At 35.4% G+C, this 24,958-nt stretch overlaps 1 protein-coding gene across 2 annotated transcripts in view; it reads right to left on the reverse strand.

Annotated features, from left to right (window-relative positions):
- Br140 (bromodomain-containing protein 140) overlaps positions 1-24,958 on the reverse strand; it is a 416,387-nt gene that overhangs the window by 72,148 nt on the left and 319,281 nt on the right. For both annotated transcript variants that reach the window (XM_090413932.1, XM_090413852.1), the window contains exons 13-14: positions 21,709-21,807; positions 2,498-2,827 (exon numbers count right to left, since the gene is read on the reverse strand). In XM_090413932.1, the coding sequence (XP_090270058.1) occupies positions 2,498-2,827; positions 21,709-21,807 (429 nt within the window). The remainder of the gene's footprint in view (positions 1-2,497; positions 2,828-21,708; positions 21,808-24,958) is intronic.

Here is a 24,958-nt window from a genome sequence, read left to right on the forward strand (position 1 = left end):
CTTACCACAAAGCTGGCTTTGACAATGCTGTGGTGCTGCGTTCTTTGCTTGTTGAACATTTGCTGCTGGGTATCCAAGTTTTTCTTCATCTTCTGTATTTCATCTTTTCGTAGTTGTCCATCAATTTTTGGGTGATCCGCATGTCTCGAAGTAAAGTATCTCTTCAAGTTGTATTCTTTGTTGACAGATTCGTTGCATAGCAAACATACAGGCAAACCTTTATTCAGAATAAAATAATAATCCTCTGTCCAGCTGTCTTGAAATTGACGATTCTCTGCATCTACTTTTCTTTTTTTTGCAATAACCCCTGACATTGTCCCAAATTTATAAGCCATATTCAGAACTGTCAAACAAAATTATCTTATATACCGCAGTACATAAAAAAGTAACACAAAAAAGTAAAAAATAATAGTACATAAAAAAGTACAACACAAATAGCATCTTATGTAATTAACAGCCGATCATTTCCTTCAACTTACCTTTTTGCAACCAGATGGTGTGGCTAATATCATGAATTTTTGCACTCGGGAAACATGATTTTGTCATATACTTTCATTAAGTACTCCCCTGATCATTAAGTCTGCATTATTAATTTTCTCCTTAACTTGTTTTTCTTGTTTGTTCAGTCAGTCTTTATTATTCTTTTGAATCACCTGCTTCTTTCTTTTCTCAGCCCTGCTTAACTCTTGTCACCTCTGCAATTTTACAATTTTGCACTTTTCCTATGAAGGATTGTTGGGTTCTCATCATCACCTAACAGACACTCACTTTTAAAACACTTAATACATACCCTCTTTCCAGTTTCAAATTCACTGCACTGAATAATATCCCCCAATTACAATCACTGGATAACGTGGTCTTTGCTGTCACTGTTAGTTGCATTGGTGCCATGCTGACAATATCACAATAAACATGTTATAAAGATACTACATACTCTAAAAACAGAAAATCTACACTATAATACTCTAATTTTCTGAGGAAAAAACAATGAAACAGATAAAAATAACTAATTTTACATGAATGCTAAATTACATAACCACTCACAATGTAACCTCGAATATAACTGTCCTGGTTGGCTGACTAGTAAGCATATATGCTCTCCAGCCAAAAAGGCTGCAGGTTTGAATCCTGCCGTAGGAATGAATGTTTGTGATTGTCTGTGAAAATACTAGTGGTGGTGGTAGACAGTAAATGGCATTAGTGAAGATAATGTGGTTCACTGTAGTTGGTGGATTGAGTGGTGGGGATGGAGAGTTGTAGAGTTGATGCCCTCCCTCAATGAGTTGTTGGACTCCCTGGAGATGTCATGTAACAATAACCATAAGAAAGAACATATCTTAAAACCTTTTAACCCCATATTTCACCAAATTGTAATAATTTGTTCTTTTTCTTTTAAGATATATATAAGAAGACATGTTCTAGATGTTTATCAGAACTTTCCACATCATCTTCATATATACAAGTAACCCAGTTGTGAAGTTACTTGACACACATTCTTTGTTTCCTTACACTTTGATGAAGGATGAAACCAAGAATATAATTTCTTGGCATCTTTAATTTATAGTATAACCATGCGAAAAAACTTTCAACATGCCATAATGTTGTTTATAAGTATAAATGCCAATCAGAATACAATATCTATCATTTTGGATCCACGATCTGTTCATACAGTGCTGCTTAATTGAACATTGCTGAGATTGTAACATTCCCATACCAGACTACCTATTTTCCACCAGAAATAAAATAATAAAAAAAAAAAAAAAACATCCCACCAATAAGATATCCTTACATGTAATACAATCAAAACATACCCTTAAAAAGTGAAAGTAATCATTAGTGATTTCCAAGAAAATAAAACCAAATTACCTTGCTTTGGATCTCTAGCAATACAAACCACAAAAAAACACAAAAAGATCATATTTACCATCTCCCCTGCTTGAAATAAAAAAATAAAAAATAAAAAACCCTACTCCCCTCTGTTCTCAAAACCACATAACTTCCCAATGCACTCTAATCAACTAACCTCTTCTTAATATGTTTAAAACTCATATATATAGCAAGGTCATGTTAGTTCTCTACTATCTACATCTGATGGCATTTTTAAATAAAATGGCCACCCAGCAATTCTTTAATTCAGTTTATATAATTCATCTTTTTGGCACTGATTTTTTTCTTTATTGGTTTTATTCACATTTTTTGGCTATCTGGCATGTTTCAATACATTTATTGGTACCTTGTGCTCAGTACTTTTAACTAAATACTGTCTCAGTTCTGATCAAGTCTCTTACCAAGACTGTTTTGCCTTTGTATTTAGCATTTCTATGATAAATTATCTATCTTATAGACACAATTTAAAAACAAAATATACAATGTATCATTGCCTTAAGTATCTTCTGCATTTATTCCCCAACAATTTACATGTACTGCAATAAAAAAAAAGGAAACTAAAGATATGAGAAAATCCATACTAATCAAAATAATTAGAACTTATACATACCATCGGATGAGGTATGAGTCACAGGTAAAGCATTATGAATGCTGGCTTTTGTTTTAGACTTGAAGTTCCTAACATTCTCTTGTCTGCGGATTGTTGAACATTCTGACTTGGTCCTTCTACTTTTCCCCCGCCTTTTCATCCTCTCTTTAGTTCTTTCTTCATGCTTTTCTTTCTCTTTAATATCTTCCTTATCTGAAGAAGAACTGTCTACACTATCTTCTCCATTTTCTTGGATTTTATCTTTATTTGCACTATTTGACTGCATAGAAATCTTCCGACGAACTTTTACTATTTCCATCTTCAGCTGTTTCATACGCCTCCTACGTGCACCTAAAATGAAACAAAATCATTTGTCTCTTTAGAAAAGCTTGCCATGTGCTTCAAGTCAAATGAAAACAAAAATGAAATGTAAAATGCATATATGGTGAAGGTAAATGTTCCAGTGGAATATATGCTCAATGAGTTGCTAATCTATTTGGAGGAGGAGGAGGGGGGGGAAATGGAATCAGTTTTCTAAATATTTTGTATGGCATGATATAGAATATATGTATAGTGTTTCTAAAATAGCAATAATGTGAAAGACACTCAAATTATCATGATAATGCTATTTTAATATAGTGATAACAATTAAATGAGCATGATATATAAATGAGCATTAAATTACACAAAAGATTTAAGCACGATTTCACCAGTGTCATAGGCAGATTCATCAGTTAATTGGCAATCTCCAATATGGATTTGCCAATTTTCATTGTACAGCTAACATCCTAACTGATCTCTAACCTACCTTCGGACTCACGCCATGGAAAGATTTGGAGATACTCATGTTATTGCTCTCAATATTTCTAAGGCAATTGATTGTGTCTGGCACTGATACCTCCTGAACAAACTGCCATCTTATGACCTCCCTTTTATATCTGTTATTCAGATTGTCAGTTTCCTTACTGGTCATTCATTATGTGCCATGGTGGATGGCTTACTCTCATAGATTTTCCTTCCAATGCTGGAGTGACTCAGGATTGTGTGCTCTCACCCACACTCTCCCCCTTTGCATTAATGACCTTTCTCTGACTTCAAATCCAATTCACAGCTTCAGCAATGACAGTACTCTTCATTCCTATTCATCATTCGATAAATTCGATCTAACACTTGAGGCATCTAAAGTGTTAGATGCCTCAAGATCTTCAATAACCAGTAACCTCCTCAACATCCTGAAATGGTGTGAAGAGACAATGCCAAAAAAAACTCAACACTGACTTATGACCATCGAGAAAAATCCCTCTCCGTCCCCTCTCATTTTTGATAATGTTCCACTTTCCTTTCAGGATCAACTTTCTCTTCATGGGTTGACTGTCACATCCAATTTATCCTTGAACAAATATATTACATACACATAGCCTCCTTTGCCTCTAAAAAGCTTGGTGTGTTCTTTTCCGTTCTAAACATTACTTCTCTTTCTCTCAACTCCTAACATTCTATAACTCTCAGATCAATCCAACTTTAGAGTATGGTTCCCACATTTGGGATAAAGCATCAACCTCATTAAGAATTCTTGATGATATTTATGAGAAGGCAATCTGCTTAATAGAGACTCTTCCCTCACAGACTCCCTTCAGTCACTTTATCATAGGCACACTGTTTCAACACTGTGTCTTTTCTATAGGTACTTTTATGGGCACTGTTCCTCTAAATTGGCTGCTACCACTTCTCTACTTCCTGAATTTTCCTTATTCAGGAAGCATAGCAAGTCTTCTGGGTCTTATTTCCAGACAATTCTAAAAGCATACATTTGGTGGCATATGGAAATCTCTTATCAATTTGTGTAACATACAAAACCTCTGTTATACCAATAGTTACCTACAGACTTTATGCAACAATCTAAAGATTGCGTAATGTATCTAATGACAAGTGTTACTAGATATTATGTTACCAATTGCTTTCTTTTTTTCATATCGCTCACTCAACAAGAATCAAAGACTGATCCTAAATGCATCATACACTAGATTTCAACTTTTCAGGTTATCATCTCCAAACAATGCTAGAAAACAGATGAATCATACTGGCCCTCCACTGTTTCCATGTTTTTTCAATTGTTCACATTAAAACAGTTTGTGCTAGTTTCTCTTGTGAATTTATATCTTATATTTGTCAACTATACATTTATATTTTTTACACTGAAGAAGCAGCGAGTAACCTGTGGCGAAACTACTCAATTTCTTTCTATTCATTACATATTTTTAAACCTAATGACCAAATAAACCAATGTTTCATTAATAGATTTATCTTATCAGAAACTTCTCTAATCAAAGCGACTCTAAAGCAGAAACTTGCATTCTCAAAAGATCTAATTTTTTTTTTTTTTTTTTTTTTTTGAAATTATGAAACATTTTAAGTTTTGAATTTGATTCATAATATGTTCTATTTCTTTACTATGAACTAAAATTTTCACCAGTGAACAATGAACATTAATTAGAAACAAACAAAAAACCATAACAATATCAAAATTATCAACCTGATCTCACAGAAAATGCAATTTGAAATTCAGTGTTCAAGTAAACGTTATTATTATGATGAATAATTTCATCATCATCGAATTCCTGCCATGTACCCTCAAGGGCTGTACAGGATAGATAGTACATGAAAAATTTACTTCATTACTAACATCCTATCAACAATTTTTCTCCAAATCAGTCTGTTTCTTGTCAAGACTCCAACATTATCAGATCTTATATTTCTATCTTCTAAGGCACTTTTCACCTTATCAATCCACCTATATCTTGATCTTCCTCTGGGTCATTTTTCCTGCCAACCTGGCAGAGAACAATTGTTTTGATAATCTTTCCTCACCCATTCTGCTTAAGTGACCATACCACCTGAGATTAGCTCTGCTAACGCATTCCTGGATGCTGACAATGTCAACATCCACGAATGTTGATTCTGTTATCTTTCCTAATATCCTCGTTTTAAATATGATATTGCCATTGATGCTATCTGTTCACGGCGCTAATCTTTCTCAGGACTCTCATATCTGCAGTCTCTAGTCTTCGGTCAAGTGTTTTACTTCTGACTCAGCTCTCAGATCCATAAGTTAAAACCAGTTTGAACACTATCTTGTATACAGCTAGGTGTTCTGACTAATTTCTCTCTTATTCCATATGAATTTATTCAATTGACTTCCTACCATACCAGCTTTGTTGATTTTGTTATCTATTTCTATATTTAATTTACCATCTTCACTAAAAATCGTACCTAAGGAGCTGAAATGTTATACTTGTACTACAGGTTCTCCGTTCACAACACAGTTGACATTTTCAACGATTCTGCCGATTTTCATTGTCTTTTTATTGCTGACCTTCATACCATATCTATTACAACAGTTATTCAATTTAGTCAGAGAATCTTGCAGACTTGTAGTGGATATATTTTGAAGTATAACATCGTCCGCATAAGGCAAAGAGCTAACATTAACATCTCCAATTTTGATATCATCTTTAATACCCCTTTCCTTCATAATGTGATCCATATAGATCACAATAACAGAGGGGATAATGTACATCCTTATCTCACACCAGATTTAACATTAAACCATCTTCCTGTACTTCCATCAATCCTAACTGCTGATTTACAACTCAAATAAAGAATAAGTATTGCTTGAAATAATGTCCCATTGACACCATATAACTGTAGCATATTGAATACATTCTTTCTTGGCACTTTGTCATATGCCTTTTCCAGGTCGACAAAACTAAAATATAGATCTTTGTTATATTCCCATGATTTTTCAACTATTTGTCGTAAAGTGAAGATCTGATCCTGACAGCCTCTATTTGACCTGAATCCAGTTTGTTCTTCAATAAAGCTTTTCTTCTACAATTCTTCTCAACCATTTCTCAAGAATACTTGCATAAATCTTACCCAGGAACACTCAGTAGGGAAATACCCAGTGGTGGGATTCAGCCGGTTCGCACCAGTTCAGCAGAACCGATACCAAATATTTTGTTGAGTTCGGTGAACCGGTTGTTAAAATGGCACTGGTAATCAGGGTACTTTTTAAGCTGGGCACCTTGGCATCCGCTCAATGGAAATCACAAATTTACATTCCTTACTCTTTTTTTAACATTCATCTGCACAAACAGCGTATTCTAAGTGCCCGTAGTAATGTTCATTCCGTCCATAGTTGAAAGAAATCAGAAGTAACTGTGCTTGTAATATTTATTTATTCGTTTCATAAAACTCGTTATACCTTTGATGAAATACTTGAAAAAAATATATATATAATTTGTAGAAAATCATCGATTTCTTGGACTTCCTCAGGAAAGACTTTTTGAAAACATCGTAACGAATTTGAATAAAGACTAATAGATTGTTAACATTTAAAAGCAGGTTGTAGCCAATTTCAAGATAGGAATAAATTACAATTTCTCAATTCTTTGGAGCCAGATTACTGGAATATTGAAGACGTACTAGTTCCATGGAAAGCGTTTTAAGAACAATTGCTCGTATTTAATGACATTTTTAATTACCAAATTGATATTAATATTTATCGAAATTTTGTGGAAAACGTTTTAAAAAATTCCTAGAATTATGCAATTCTTGACAGTGTTCAAAGAGATAAAAATATTGTCAGAACAATTGCTGTAAGTTCAGCAGAAGCTAAAAGCGAATTTTCAAAGACAAACATAATATGTTCGGATAAGTCGCCTAACTGGTTCTAATATATCAAAACACAATGACTATTAGTCTAATCGGCCTACCTCTAAAGGAATGGGATCCTACTCCTACAGTGAAAAGAGATAGTTAAGGATAAATCACCCAGCTGATGATGCTCAGATAACAGCGAAGAAAATTGCAAGTGAGGATGCCAATCAAGAAGCAATATGGAAATATCTTAAATAACAGTTTTATTGTTTTTTTGTCAGGTATTACTTATTTTTTCATTAATATTTTAAACTCTTTCTTATAACATAATCTAGTTTTGTGTACCTCTTTTATTGTTCTTATTTAAGTATTAACTGTATGAAATAATAAACTACCTTTTGGTATATCATTTTTTCATACTTAAAATGGTCATTAGGGCAGCGAACCAGTTGTTAAATTATTTGAATCAAACCACTGGAAATATCTCTGTAATTCTCACATTCAGTTTTATTTCCCTTTTCATATATGGATACTATGAGCGCTTTACTCCAATCATCAAGAATTCGTCTTGTCCAGGCCTTCTGAACTATGCAGTGCAGCCACTGTAAGACTTATACCACCATATTTCAGCATTTCTGGTCGAATATCATCTAATCCTGCTGCCTTTCCACATTTGAAGCCATTGATAGCTTTTTCTACTTCAAGAATGGATATGTATTATGCCTGTTGAGTGTTTTGTTACAACTGTACTATCACTGCTTGTTTCATTTAGCAGTTTTTCAAAGTAATTACTCCATACTTCAAGGATATCTTTTTCTCTCATTTTCATGTCACCTTTATCATCTCTAACTCCTTTTACAGCACTCTTTCCTCCATTTCTAATCTTCTTCAACAACCTCCAGAATATTTTGCCACCTTCTTGATATTTATTTATTTTCTATATTCTTGCCAAAGTCCTCCCATGACTTTTGTTTAGCTAGTTTTACACGCTGTTTAGCATTCTTGCATTTGTCTCTATATTCTCTAACAGCACAAGCTGACTTATTTGACAGGAACTTTTGGTATGCTTTCTTCTTTTCCTTCACTGCCTCTTTAACTTCCTGTGTCCACCAGGAAGTTCTGATTTTTTTTATCCTTGCACACAACCTCACCACATGCCTCTCTGGCAGAATCAATCAATGTTTTCTTCAGAGTTTGCCACTGAATCTCCAAGGTTTGATTCATGTTCTCAAACTCTTTCATTTTTTCTTCAATAATCTTTGTGTATTTTAGTCTGCAGTTCACATCTGAGAGCTGCTCAACTTTTATTTGCTTTAAAACTTTCTTACATGTTATTCTTTTCAATATGAAATTCAATTTTATCCTGCTCAAGACTAAATAGTGATCACTTCCAATTTCAAATCCTCTGTACACCCTTCAGAAAACATCACTATCAACAATAACGTAGTCAATGAGACTTTCTTCTCTCCATGTGAATTTGTGCACATTTTTATGTTGGAACATGGTGTTAATAATAACCAGTCCATGTCCTGAGCAGAAATCCAACAGATATTTGCTATTATTATTAGCTTTGCTCTTTTCTCTAAATTTTCCCAAAATATTTTTGTATGTCTCACAATCATTTCCTACTCTGCTATTTAGATCCTCAACAAGGACCAACTTTTCCTTTTTCATTGTGTCAGTTGCTTTCTACTTTATTGTTCTACTTGAGACTGCCTGCCATTCAAGAAGATTAGTTTCATATTTAGTGTTGAATACTATGGCTACTCCTTCTTTTCCTAGATTGTCATTGCCTGAATATAACATTTTGTATTTATTGCTCAGAAAGATCTCACCAGTTTTTGTCATTTTTGTTTCAGTCTTCACTATTATGTCAATCTGGTACTTATCTAATTCCTCAGCTAGCTCCATTTCTTTGCCATTCAGGCTTCTTATGTTGATAGTACCGATCTTTAACTCTGGTGATGTTGAGTTGGGGTGTTTTCAGATTTGTTCCAGTAGCTGACTTTTCGCTGTTTGCCCTAGTTCCCTGGCAAAATCAACGGGGCCCTTGTTTAACCAGGTGACGCCCCAGCCGGCATGAAATTTTGTCATGTTGTACCATCATTTTGTATTTTGGTTGAATAATTTGGATGAATAATTTTCATATTAACAAAATTAACATGTTATATTGTGTATGTTATATATTAAAATTAATTAAATTTTCATATTAATTTTATTAATATGAAAATTATTCATCCAGATTTCTTCTAAAATTCAGCTAAGATTAAGACCAGTGTTTCTCATTGTTGTATGTGTATTTCCCCGGGGATATACATGGAAGTCTTCAGGGGGGTACGTGGTAATTTTTGGCCATGCATCATTAATGCATGGAACCATTATTAAGAAAAAAATAATTATTTTAAACATATATATTTCTCAATAAATTATATATTATTTATAAATTCTCCTACTCAAATTGTGATAACTGCTTCAACTGAATAATTTGTAAATATGAGTATGATCACTTGTGAATCTTCATTTAGCTTCGTGTATGTATATATATATATATATATATATATATATATACAGGGTGTTCGGGATAAATTTGACATATTTATAATTAATTATATTTTTCCGTAAGTTACATGTATTAACACACACTTCTCTTCATTTAAAAGTTTGGACCCTTCTTCATTCATATACAAGATGTCAGAAAGGATGGATAGCTGGAACCCACCTGAATCATGGAAGAGAATAACTTGTATCATGATGATTCGTGCCCGCCATCAAAATAAGGATATTACGACTGCTGCCCAATGCTCCCTGAATACAGTAAAAACAATCAGGCATGAACTAGAGACTTGCAATGGTGACTACGAAAATGTAGCAAGAAGAAAGATCCCTAGCAGACGATCTGATTGCGTTCGTACAGCAGAATTCCTCGCAAATCTGCAGGAACAGGTGTTGAAGAACCCTGGCATTGGAATTCGGGCTTTGTTCGTGGAGTTGCTAACTGTAGTCAAGCCCTGGATAACAAGGGTAGCCAATGGTAGGCCGTATGTATGGCAGCAGGATTAGGCCCCTTGCCACACCTCTGGGAAAAGTCAAAAATGGTTGTCTGAAAATTTCTACGACTTCACCAGTCCAAATGTTTGGCCTCCAAACTCCCCAGACCTTAACCCCATGGATTATTTTGTATGGGGCGCAGTTGAAAAAGACACCAATCGCACTTCCAGTAATACAAAAGCCCAGTTAATGGATAAAATTAAAACAGTTTTTGCGGCCCTTCCCAGGGAGACTGTAGCATCAGCTTGTTCGAGGTTCCGAAGCAGAATTGAAGCTGTGATCGATGCTAATGGTGGTTATTTCGAGTAAATCTTGTTGATAGTATTGTAATTAACTCTGCCTGTAATGTTTTTTGTCAATTCATTAAATTTAATAGATACAAAGAAGATTTTCTTTTTCCTTACGAAACTGTCAAATTTATCCCGAACACCCTGTATATATATATATATATATATATATATATATATGTGTACAATGGAAGTCTGCAACAACACAAAGAGCATACGATAGCTACTGATAAAAAATTAATTATATGAATCATTATTGATGTAATTGAGACAGTTAAGCAGATATTAATCAATGTGCTTCATTATTTGATCACATTACAAATTTGTTGTTAGTTAAAATAACGATTAAATGGTTTTTACAGTGATGTAATTACTTCAATAACGTTCAGAAGTTATAATATCAATATTAATTATTATAATTTTCTTTAGCTTTCAAATGCTTAAATATGGATCATTGGTTAAAGACATGATTTATATATATATATAAAAAAAAAAAAAAAAAAAAAAAAAAAATCGGCTAACGCCTTTTTATTCCCGTATACGGGGAGTAGGCGAGGCCATTTAGCCCTATCTAACTTTTGGAGACTGAGTGGGCAGTTCAATCTCCACTGGTACCAATCAGAGACAGATGGCCCAAGGCTATCACTAATTAAGCGGTACACAGTGAAGAGAGACGGCTCAAATGTTCCGCCATCTTGTGGTCCCTAACCCTAACACAATATATTTTTAATGTCTGAAATAATGTGGGTTCTACGGTCGATTTTCTTGCGTTTACGGGACGAAAAACCCGAGTTTCCGGGAGGAAAAACTCGCTAGCCCGTGCCAGATATCGACTAACTCGGGAACCGGTCGACAAGATTTATAAAATGCACAAAAAATAAGAGAGCAATATACCAGTCACAAGTAGCTATAAGCAACAAGGAAACGTCGATATTGTATCTGGATCAAGTTAAATTGATAAGCTGTGTTGTCTGACATCTCTAAAGGACCAAGTAGGAAGAAGATAAAACTTCATATGAATTACTTGAAATGTGGATTTTCATTGACGGGGAGTGAAGAGGAACCCATTTCATTATGTGTCATTTGTGTTCAACTTTAAAAAATTAAAGCATGAAACCATTATCATCATCATCAAATTCCTGCCATGTACCCTCAAGGGGTGTACAGGATATGATAGTACTACATGAAAAAATTACATCATTACTAACTTCCTATCAACAATTTTCCTCCAAATCAGTCTGTTATTTGTCAAGACTCCAACATTATCAGATCTTATATTTCTATCGTCTAAGGCACTTTGTACCGTATCAATCCACCTATATCTTGGTCTTCCTCTGGGTTGTTTTCCTGTCAACCTGGCAGAGAACACTTGTTTTGCTAATCTTTCCTCTCCCATTCTATTTAAGTGACCATACCATTGATTGATTCTCTGGCAGAATCAATCAATGTTTTCTTCAGAGTTTGCCACTGAATCTCCAAGGTTTGATTCCTGTTCTCAAACTCTTTCATTTTTTCTTCAATAATCTTTGTGTATTTTAGTCTACAGTTCACATCTGAGAGCTGCTCAACTTTTATTTGCTTTAAAACTTCCTTACATGTTATTCTTTTCAATATGAAATTGAATTTTATCCTGCTTAACACTAAATAGTGATCACTTCCAATTTCAAATCCTCTGTACACTCTGGTGTCCTGCACTATGGAGAAAACATCACTATCAACAATAACATAGTCAATGTTATTGTTGATAGAAAAGAGCAAAGCTAATAAGAATGGCAAATATCTGTTGGATTTCTGCTCAGGACATGGACTGGTTATTACTAACACCATGTTCCAACATAAAAATGTGCACAAATTCACATGGAGATAGTAATAACCAGTCCATGTCCTGAGCAGAAATCCAACAGATATTTGCCATTATTATTAGCTTGCTCTTTTCTCCAAATTTTCCCAAAATATTTTTGTATGTCTCACAATCATTTCCTACTCTGCTATTTAGATCCCCAACAAGGACCAACTTTTCCTTTTTCATTGTGTCAGTTGCTTTCTACTTTATTGTTCTACTTGAGACTGCCTGCCATTCAAGAAGATTAGCTTCATATTTAGTGTTGAATACTATGGCTACTCCTTCTTTTCCCTAGATTGTCATTGCCTGAATATAACATTTTGTATTTATTGCTCAGAAAGATCTCACCAGTTTTTGTCATTTTTGTTTCAGTCTTCACTATTATGTCGATCTGGTACTTATCTAATTCCTCAGCTAGCTCCATTTCTTTGCCATTCAGGCTTCATGTTGATAGTACCGATCTTTAACTCTGGTGATGTCGAGTTGGGGTGTGTTTTCAGATTTGTTCCAGTAGCTGACTTTTCGCTGTTTGTCCTAGTCGATGAATCCACTGACATTACAAATTTTGCAAATCTTGTAGTGTTCATTATGTATGAAAAAAATCCAAAAACTTTTGTGAGTTTTTAGACATGTCAGGTGTAGTTGATGGCAGAAAAGACTTGTATAAGAATGATCACTTGTACTTGAATTCATTTTTTCAGTTTTGGCATAAGAACATGATAAAGATATGAATGCCTTCAAATATGGTTATGTATGTAGCAAAGGAGTGGAAAAATTTGCTTTGGGTTCGGACCGTTTAAGTATGTCTGAGGAGGGAAAAGAGAAAATTCTAGAACAAGACCAAACAGATTGCATATCTGTTTATAAGAATAGGCTAGGTGGTAATTTATTTTGTCTATACACAAATGTCAAGAGCATCAGAAACAAAAGGTTTGAGTTCGTTGCTTCTAAGATTGTTAGCATTAATGAAACCTGGCTATCAGAATCAGATATGGTAAGTGGGATTGAGTGTAATGGGTATACTATATTTAGGAATGACAGAAGAGATAGGAGAGGAAGAAGAGTGCTACTAATGATATCAGGTGACTAAGTCCCATTAGGGTAGAAACACAAGAAAACAACGATGGTAAGAATGTCCCATGTAGCGGTGAGTTTGAGTCTGTAGTGTGAAGTGCAGGTTGACAGAATGAAATGTATGGTGGGGTGTTGCTACAGATCTGGCGGCTCAGTTGCAGTGGATGAAGAAATGCATCACCAATTTAGCGTTATGGATACCGAGTGAATGATCATAATGGGTGACTTTAATTTTCCAAACATTGATTGGGTAGAAGAGAAATCTCATGATCAGAAAGAACAGGAATTTATTGAATTGTTGTGAGACAACTTTCTCATGCAGTATGTGAAAGAAGAAACTCGAGGTCAAAGAGTGTTGGATTTGCTGATAGCGTCAAAAGGGGTTCTCTGTCAAGAATATGGCTATTTTGCCACCAATTGGTGAAAGTGATCATGCTGTACTTTCCTGAGCAGTATCTACTTGTAATAAAGCTCTGATTAAAATAGGTTATATGCTGAACTACAAAGCTGGATATACCATGGGACCAAAGATAGTATTAGTTACTGAATGAGAACAATGTCAGCAATGTATGGAAATCTTTGAAAAAGTGCTTGAATGAGGCTGTATCTGAATGTATCCCTAGTGTTCAAAGAATAAATAGGTTGGGAGTGAAATGGATGTGCAGCCTTATGAAGCTAGAGATCCACAAGAAGAAGATGATGTGGAAAGAATATCGTGAGAATAAGAGTGAGAGGAGTTATGAAATATATAAAGCTCAGACCAGAAAAGTAACGAATATTGTGAGAAAAGCTAAAACAGAGTATGAAAAGAAATTGGCCATGCAAGCTAAAGGCAATCCAAAAGAATTTTATCATTATGCTGCAAGCAAAAGAAAGAATGAATGTGGAAGAATAACTTTATTGAATGCAGATGGCACTTGAGTGTCAAAAGCTAAGGAGATTGTTCAGTTAATGAGTGATCACTTTGCTAAGATATATCAACCAGGTGTATATAGCATGGTGCACAGTGATATTGCTACGTTGGATGAAGAGTTAGAGGTTCATGAAAATGAGGTTGAAGAGCTCTTGCATAACCTGGATAAGGATTTGTCAATTAGGAACAGATGAAATATCAGCCTGTTTGCTAAAGGAATGTTCAGCCAAATTGGCTGGCCTTTAACACATTTGTATAACTTGAGTCTCAGCTCAAGAATGATACCACAGGAATGGAAGGAATGTATGATAGTTCCATTGTAGGGATGGTGTAAAAGCTGATGTGTCTTACTACTGACCTATCAGTATCTCTGGTGTGGTAGTGAAGATTTTAGAGAAGTTGGTAAGAACTCACATACAGAAATGGATAGACAAACATGCTATACTCTGTAAGGAACGCATGGGTTTACTCAAGGAAGGTCATGTTTTAGCAATTTTCTCATATTTTATAACAATGTTACGGGCTGAGTTGGATAGAGGGAATGGATACACTATGAAAATGTTGGATTTTTCTAAGGCATTTGACTTGACTTGGATCAAGGAATTGTTGACAGACAGATATCAAAAAGTGGTATATAGTGGGTGTGAATCTGCCAGATTTAAGGGTAACCAGTGATGTACCTCAGGGTTCAGTACTTGGGCCATTATTGCTCAATCTATACATTAACGACATCAGGCTGGGCCTATCATCAGATATGCAATTGTGTGCCGATGATGCAAAAATAGGCAGGGCAATCAGGGATGCTACTCATATTGAGCACTAACAAAATGATTTGAAAAGACTGGAAATTTGGGCAAAGGAAAATGGCTATCAGTTTAATGTTAATAATTATAAAGTTATGCACTTTGAAGTGATTAGAGTTCCAGTGACATATTATATTAGCGGGGTTATGCTACAAGAAACTGAATCGGCAAGGGATCTTGGTGTATTGGTGGATAAGAATTTAAAGTTCAAAGGTCATCACATAGCAAAAGTTGCAAATACAACTCAGAGGATAATTGTGATGTTGAAGCGAACCTTGACATGTAAGGATAAGGAAGTCATTTTGCCTCTTTATAAGGCTTTGATAAGACCACACATGGATTATTATGTGCAGATTTGTTCTCCTAGGTTCCAAGGAGATAAAGAAGCTGTGGAAAGGGTCAAAGAAGAGTTACAAAGATTAAATCTGGATTATGGGATTTAGATTATGAGGACAGACTGCGAGTATGTGGATTGCAGACTCTGGTTAACATGAGAAAGAGGGGTGATATGACAGAGGTTTATAAACTTTTGAATGGGTGTTATAGGATATCAACTGTTCTCTCCCCGCCTTCATTATAATGAAAAATTTCATCAGTGGATGTTAAGTTTGTTTGCAGTCAAGAAAGAGATAAGAGCCAAGTTTTTCTCCCAGAGAGCAGTGAGTGAGTGAGTGGAATAATTTGCCCTTAAGGGTAGTGAGTGCATCTAGATTGAATGAATTTAAGGGAAGGTATGATAGTTTGGGTGATTTATAGCCTCCCTCGATGAGTCCTTCACTCCCTGGAGGTCTCAGATAATAACAATACTACTACTATTACTACTACTAATAATAATAATAAAGGGTTTGTTTCAAGGATTCAAGATGTTGCACTAGATGCAAAGTCAACACACTGCTGCATACACAGGGAGGCTTTGGCTACACATATGTCTACAGACCTAAGAAAAGTTCTGGAAGAGGCTGTAAAAACATAAATTTTATCAAAGGTTGTCCTCTAAATGCCAGACATTTCTCTCAACTTTGTGAAGAAATGGGAAGTAATCATACACAATTTATTTTCCATACTGATGCTTGTTGGACTTCTTGTGGAAAAGTCCTCACTCGTTTATTTGAACTTTGGAATGAACTACAAGTTTTTCTTGATGAAAATTTTGAATTGAAAAAATATTTGCATAATTCAAAATGGCTCATTCAATTAGCATACAAATATATTTACTGTATTATACAATCTTAATTTGTCTTTACAAGGCAAGGAAATTCCATATTTCATGTCCAAAATAAATTGAAAGTGACATTGGCAAGGATGAAGTTATGGTAAAAGAGGTTGGTAAGTGCATTTATCATGCACTTGTACTCAAAGCTTCATTATGGATCCAAGGTTTACAGTTCTGCAAGGGAGAGCAATTCCATCATTAGGGTATTTGATTAGCTACTGGTGCTTTTTGCTCATCTTCTTCAAAGCCTTTATGTTGAATCAATTTGACATATTTCCATCTCTTCATGAATTGCTCACAAGTTCAAATGAACAAATTGATGATGATATAAAAATTACTATCGTGAAGCATTTACAAAACTTACAGATGAATCTAGAAAAGTATTTCCCTGAACTGGACATTAATATTGAGTGGATAAGATATCCTTTCAATATCAATAAATCTATGCCAAAGGGTCTGTCACCAATAAGAGAAGAAAGAACAACTTTTTAGAACTAGCGTCAGATGGTTTCCTAAAAAATAAATACAACGAGAATATGTTATCCTCACTTAAATAAAAAAGCCAATAGGCTTCACTTCGGCGATGTAGCATTATTTAAATTAAGGGAATATTAAATCCCACATTATTTCAAAACCGAATAAGAAACCCAAAGATCAGAATCAAAGAGTTTCATGGGAAAAATATAGTAAACTATAAAAGTTTCGGCAGATTGTAGCGTAAGCTAAAGCACGCAGTTCAACACTAGGGCAACTCGTTGCAAAGGTGGGTAAAGTTCTGATCACTATTATTAGTATGACCCATAATGTAAAACATATCTCCTAGGAGATGTATAATGTTATACATTATGGTAGAAGGTCACTACCCAGACCAGTTTCATCCTTTATTGAGGTCTCATCAGTGAGTAGGTAGACCAGGTAATACTGACGTTATAGCGAGAAAATAACTTATGTACTTACCTATACGAGTTGTCAAAAAGGTGCACCCATAAATTACTTAAATAAAAGAGCCAATAGGCTTCACTTCGGCGATGTAGCATTATTTAAATTAAGGGGATATTAAATCCCACATTATTTCAAAGCCGAATAAGAAACTCAAAGATCGGAATCAAAGAGTTTCATGCCGAATATAGTAAACTATAAAAGTTTGACGAATTGTAGTGTAATCTAAAACACGTAGTTCAACACTCGTTGCAAAGGTGAGTAAAGTTCTGATCACTATTTTTAGTATTACCCATAATATAAAACACATCTCCTAGGAAATGTATAATGTTATACATTATGGTGGAAGGTCACTACCCAGACCGGTTTCAAAAATGGGTAATTGATCAGAACTTTACCCATCTTTGCAACGAGTTGCCCCCAATATTGAACTACATGCTTTAGCTTACACTACAATCAGCAGAAACTTTTATAGTTTACTATATTCAGCATGAAACTCTTTGATTCTCATATTTGAGTTTCATGTTCGGCTTTGAAATAATATGGGATTTAATATCCCCTTAATTTAACTAATGTTATCATCATTTTGGCTACAAATACAGAATGAATTTCCTGAATTAAAGATAAAGCTGTAAGGTTCATTTTTCTATTTCCACGTCCATATCTGTGCGAAGTTGGATTTTTGGCCCTTGAAGATATTAAGACAAAGAAAATTAACCACATTATAGATGTCGAACTGCATCTGAGATTGAAATTATCATCTACAGATCCAAATTTGGCTGAAATATGATCCTGCCAAAAGCAATTTTACTCCTCTTATTGATAATGAATTATTTAAATTAAGTAAAAATTTATAGTATCTTAATAAATTTTGTTTTATTAAAAATAAATCATCTTTATTTCTTTACATGTACATCTAAATTCAAATAAAATAGACAATTTTACTAAATAGCTTAAGGAAATTACAATGTATATTGGATATACATTAAAATAAATTTTAATACACTTCCAATATTTCGGCAACGTCACGTTGTCATTTCACAGGCACTTAAAAGCAAGACACGTGCACACAAGCACAATAAACAGTAAATGAGAACAAAGCAGGAAGCAATTCTTTCTAATAAAAGTCCTCATGGTGTCCCCTAGCAGGCAATGTTGGTATTCATCAGCAATTGCGCTGAAGGTCTTCTGATGTAGGTTTCCCAAATTTGGGGCAGTCTCATGCACCCAAATTTGTTGAGGTTTGGATTGTTTCTTAGGGATGAGGCTGATTCTATGAAAAGCCTTTCGTATTTGATTTTACTACAGTGTATTATCGTGGCTTTCTTCCAGCTTATTTTATGGTGGGTATCCTGTGCATGGTCTGCAAAACCAGAGTGGCTGTATTGGTGAAACCGGATGTAGTCTCCTTGTGTTCTGAAATTCTGATATTAGCTGTCCTGCCTGTTTGGACAAAGTAGGACAGCTTACAGCTGCAAGAGACCCTGGTATACACCAGATAAGTTGGGGGGGGGGGGGTCTTTAGTGAAGCGTTAAGGGTTGCCAATTTTTTATACTGTCTGTAACAAGAAGTTAAGTCATGTTTTTTTAGGATTTTTGGAATTTTTTCCAAGGTGCCTCGGTATATAGGATATGGTGATGGATTCAGAGTAATCCTTTTTGTGAGGGGGGGGGGGGGTATTGGTTTCAATATTTTTTGGATCAATCAATCCCATCAACTCACAAATCAGAAAACTACACAGGCTCCTTAAGAAGGTCACTTCTTAGCTTGTAGAAGTCACTAACAAATTAAAACCATTTAACTGCATACCCCCCCCCCCTTGTATTTATGGAATCCCAAAAATACATAAGGAAAATGTGCAATTACGTCCCATAGTGGATGGCCTTGATTCCCCCACATACAAACTAGCTAAACATTTTGCCATAGCTCTCTAACACTATACTGGCAACACACCTTCACACATAAAAAACTCAGCCCACTTCAAAGCCAGCATAGAACACCTTACACTCAAACACACTGACGTAATGGTCGGTTTTGATGTCTCCTCCTTATTCACAAATGTCCACACTCAAAGAATCCTTAGAGAAAATCCGAGCAAAATTTCCTCCCGATATGACAGCCCTATTTCAGTTTACAATGAACTCAGGCTATTTTGTTTGGCAAGACAAATTCTACAAACAAACAGAGGGGACAGACATAGGTTCTCCACTCTCCCCACCCTTGGGAAAATTTTTATATGGAGACTTTTGAAGAGAAAGCCTTGAACTCTGCCCCACAAAAACCAACCATATGGCTTCGCTATGTTGATGATGTGGTCGCTATTTGGCCACATGGCTCCGATGCACTCCTCTCCTTCTTAGTACACTTAAACAACCAACACCCCAGAATCAAATTCACCCCAGAAGAAGAAAAAAATGCCTTCCTTTCTTAGACACACTAGTCACCTGCTAGCCTGATGGAATCTTGGTTTTCTCAGTCTATAGAAAACTCACCCACACAGGCAGATACATTTACCAACAATCCCCTCACCCCCCCTTGCAACAATATGGAGTCATTAAGACACTACACAACAGGGCTAAACTTATCTGTTCAAATAACAATGCCCTAACCACAGAACTAAACCACATTCTCAACACTTTCTCAGCCAATGGCTACCCACCCCTCCAAAAAAAATATTGAAACCAGTAAACCACAACCGCCCTCCCTCCCTCCTTCATAACAAGGATTACTCTAAATTCCTCACTATACCCTATATTCGAGGCATCTCGGAAAAAATTACAAAGATCCTAAAAAAACATGACAACTTCTTGTTACAGACCATATAAAAAATTGGCATCCCTTATCTGCTCTACTAAAGACCAACTTCCCCCCTAGACCTACGTGGTGTATACCAGGTCCCTTGCAGCTGTAAGCTGTCCTACTTTGGCCAAACAGGCAGGACAGCAAATATCAGAATTTCAGAACACAAGGACTACATCGGATTTCATCAATACAGCCCATATTGTCTTGCTGACCATGCGCTGGATACCTGCCATAGAATACGATGGAAGAAAGTCACAATCATAGTGTAATGGTGTAATTATAACACCACACTATAATCCTATTACCACAATTAATATCCATAACCAACATCATCTATATAACATGATCATATCTATAGAATATTGTACTTGATGCTTAAAGATATTATTTTTTCTTACAACAATAAATTTTATTCCTGGTTATATATATTTCACTCTGCGTATTTCATAATATTTCACAAAGACCAACTTCCCCCCTAGACCTACGTGGTGTATACCAGGTCCCTTGCAGCTGTAAGCTGTCCTACTTTGGCCAAACAGGCAGGACAGCAAATATCAGAATTTCAGAACACAAGGACTACATCGGGTTTCATCAATACAGCCCATATTGTCTTGCTGACCATGCGCTGGATACCTGCCATAGAATACGATGGAAGAAAGTCACAATCATAGTGTAATGGTGTAATTATAACACCACACTATAATCCTATTACCACAATTAATATCCATAACCAACATCATCTATATAACATGATCATATCTATAGAATATTGTACTTGATGCTTAAAGATATTATTTTTTCTTACAACAATAAATTTTATTCCTGGTTATATATATTTCACTCTGCGTATTTCATAATATTTCACAAAGACCAACTTCCCCCCTAGACCTACGTGGTGTATACCAGGTCCCTTGCAGCTGTAAGCTGTCCTACTTTGGCCAAACAGGCAGGACAGCAAATATCAGAATTTCAGAACACAAGGACTACATCGGGTTTCATCAATACAGCCCATATTTTCTTGCTGACCATGCGCTGGATACCTGCCATAGAATACAATGGAAGAAAGTCACAATAATACACCATAGTAAATACAAATATGAAAGGCTTTTCATGGAATCAACCTCGGCCCTAAGAAACAATCCAAACCTGAACAAATTTGGGTGCATGAGACTGTCCCAAATTTGGGAAACCTACAATAGAAGACCTTGAACCCAATCGCCCGCTAGGGGATACCATCAGGAATTTTAGGAGAAATAATAGCTTCCTGCTTCTTCCTCACTTACTGTTTGTTGTGACTGCATGCACGTGTCTTGCTTTTAAGTTCCTGTGAAAATGGCAACGTGACGTTGCCGAAATATTGGATGTGTATTAAAATTTATTTTAATGTATATCCTAGTATGCGTTGTAATTTCCTTAAGCTATTTAGAAAAAATGCATAACCAATGTCTAAGCCTTTCCACGAAAATAGACATTTACAATGAAAGATACTTTATTTATTTATTTGTTATTATTTTGATAAGGGGGTACTTGGTAATAATAAAAATTTAAGAAGCGGTACATGGATATCTGAAGTTTGAGAAAGCACTAATTTAGACTAATAATTTACTGAATATAAAATTTAAGTTTATAGTAGTTGTGAGGAGAAATTACCTCCATGCTTTATGTCAGATGTCTTGTCCATTTTTTCTAATAAAATCTGAAGTTGTTCATCTAACGAAAGCGCCTTTTCTTCAGTTTTGGTATCATTTTCTAAAGAAAAAATAATAATAAATAAATAAAATAAAATAAATGAAAAGCGATTTCTTAGATTAGTTCATAAAATAATGTAATTTAGCATAACAGACACATAACATAGCCTACTATTACTACTACTACTACAGAGTACTGCAAACATGCATCTTTAGCAGAGCACTGTATGGATCTGAACATGGGTAATAAACAAGGAATCAAGAAAAGAAATTTGGCATTTGAAAGAACTTGTTACAGGAAGATTCTAAGAATAGGATGGGTACAGAAAATCACAAATGAAGAGTTCTACTGGAATATACAACCAAAGGAGAACCTAATGCAAAAGATTATACAACAGAAGCTGCAATTATTTGGACACATCTGCAGAATGAGTGAGGACTGGAAGATAATGACATTCATGTTTAGTATTATGGGTGGTGTAAACAGAAGAGATAGACCATACAGAGAATGGGCTATTAAAACACAATTAACATAACGGACTGGTGTGGAATGGGTTTACAGAAAATGCAACACTGTGCACTGGACAAAGAAAGGTGGAAGAAGATAGTGAAGGAGGCATCGTACACCAATGGGCAGTGAGCCCATGGTTCGTGATGATGACTACTACTAGTACAGTCTACACTACCAGGCACATCAGTAACATATATGGTGCAACATGAAAGAGCATCTGATACCTACTCTGATCAACACCCTTCCACACAACTTAAAACACTTAAGCAGTTACTGAACACTAACACAAGAACTATGGGTTCTTGTGTTCGTGTTCCTACACAATTAGCATCAGTTATCTAGGGGCCTAAAGGGAAAATGCATGCACAAACCAAAACACAAACAGTGAACAATAACCAAACTGTTTTCACAAGAGCTTAATCAAGCTTCTAAGATGGTGTAATTATAACACCACACTATAATCCTATTACCACAATTAATATCCATAACCAACATCATCTATATAACATGATCATATCTATAGAATATTGTACTTGATGCTTAAAGATATTATTTTTTCTTACAACAATAAATTTTATTCCTGGTTATATATATTTCACTCTGCGTATTTCATAATATTGTCTGTTACATATGATACATCAGTAGCCTCACTTGGATGTGGGAAAAGAGGTGGATGAATTGGAGGTTCTTAGAATATTGCAGAATCTCAATACGAATACAATTGTGAGATCAGATGGGATATCATTGTGAGTTTTGCGAGAATGTGTGAAGGAATTGGCAATGCCTCTGATTATGTTCTTTAATGTAAGTCTCTGATAGAGTTTCAAGGGAGAGAAAGATGACAAAATGATTCCCTTGCATAAGGGAGGTTCTAAGATTGTGGTAGCAAATTATAGGCCAATCGCTATCTCAGGAGTGTTGGTAAATGTACTGGAAAAATTAGTCAAAAAGAGAATTCAAGAATTGGTGGATAAATATACGATACTGTATGAGGGCAAAATGGCTTTGTGAAGGTCATGCCTCAGTAAATTACTAATTTACTAACTTTTTATAATAGAGCAATCGTTGAGTTGGATAAGAGAATGGCTACATGATGATTCTGCTGGAGTTTGCACAGGCATCTGACGGAATACCACATGGAACATGGTTATAAAAATTAGAAAAAAATGAGAATGGATATGACACTGGTTTGTGGATAAGAAATTGGCTGCTAGACAAATATTGAAAAGTAGTCCATGGAGGGACAAAATTATGGCAAAAACAGGTAATTACCGGCATGCAACAAGGTTCAGTGATGGAACCACTGCTGTTTAATTTGTACATTAATGATATAGGAAATAGCCTGAAAGGAAATACGTAGTTGTTTGCTGATGATGAGAAATTAGGTAGGGTAAACAGTTAATAAAGTGGAGAGCTTGCAAGACATTTTAAATAGGTTGTCAGTATGGCAAAAGATAATAGATGTCAGTTTAATGTGGACAAATGTAAAGTTATGCATTTTGGAATAAATAGATTAACCTGTGTGCCATATTGATGGGTCTTACTCCACGATATAGATGAAGCTAGAGATTTATGAGTGGTGGTAGACAGAGAGTTTAAGTTTAGATGACATATTGCCAAGGGAGCCCATAAGATTACTTGGCTATTGAAGAACACACTAAGAAGTAGAGATAATGAAGTTATTCCTCTTTAAAAGATCTTGATATGTTCCCATCTGTACTGAGTGAGATCTGGGATTCCTGGGGATGAGATTCAGAGGCAAGCGACCAAGATGGTGAGGGATCTGTGGAATGTTTCCTATGAGGATAGACTGAGGGTGTGTGGATTGCAAAAGATGGTTGATAGGAGAAAAAGAGGGGATATGATAGAAACATTTAAGTTTCTTAAAGGGTTTTATAGGATTGAATGCAGGGGAAATGTTTCAGCCCTCAGCTGGAGGTGCTAGAACAAGGAGTCATCCTTGGAAGTTGAATAAAGGTGTGGTTGTAGAGGTGTAAGGACTAAATTTTTTTGCTTGAGAATTGTGAGTGAGTTGCCAGAGTCAGTTATGATGGGTTCAAGGAAAGGTATGATAGATTGTGTAGATTGTCTGGGTCTCCTGCGACAAGTGTTTGAACTCTGTGGAGGTGTCCATATAATAATAATCTTTTTTAGCATTGCAGTCTAAGGTGGTTCAAGGAAAGCTCTATAATATACAGCTGAAAAGTGAAGCAGTTACATTCTGGTGGGATCTGAGTAGACATTATCTTGTCTGGGAAAACAGCAGAAGATCCCATTAGCCTCTTATTCTGAAACTATTCATATAAGCAGGCACAAAATCAAATGATTCTTTCTATGTGCATGAAAGAGCGTCTGTAGATAACACAAGGATGGGATGTCTGTATAATATTGTCTAAACTAATATCTAGAGCACTTTTTGTCTGCAAATCACAGGATGATATTGCAATCTCATTAGTGTTGTACGGATTCTTTCTTTCACCATGGGAAAAAAAAGATGTCCATAACTACATGGGATGGTCTAGTAGGATTTTTATTTTAGTAGTTTAGAGAGAAGACAGCTGTTGATGTCAGAGCAACAAGAGTGATTCATTTGCCTGAATTTATAAAACAGGGACTGGTAAGTTTGGAAATGTTCCAGTTGCAATTCTTATGGCTTGATGTGGAGAGAGTCCACCCATCACAGGGTACTCTCTCTCTCTCT

Source organism: Typopeltis vanoorti, chromosome 1, assembly GCF_054136105.1.
Source record: "Typopeltis vanoorti isolate ZY-2024b chromosome 1, IOZ_Tvanoo_1.0, whole genome shotgun sequence".
Lineage (NCBI taxonomy): Eukaryota > Metazoa > Arthropoda > Arachnida > Uropygi > Thelyphonidae > Typopeltis > Typopeltis vanoorti.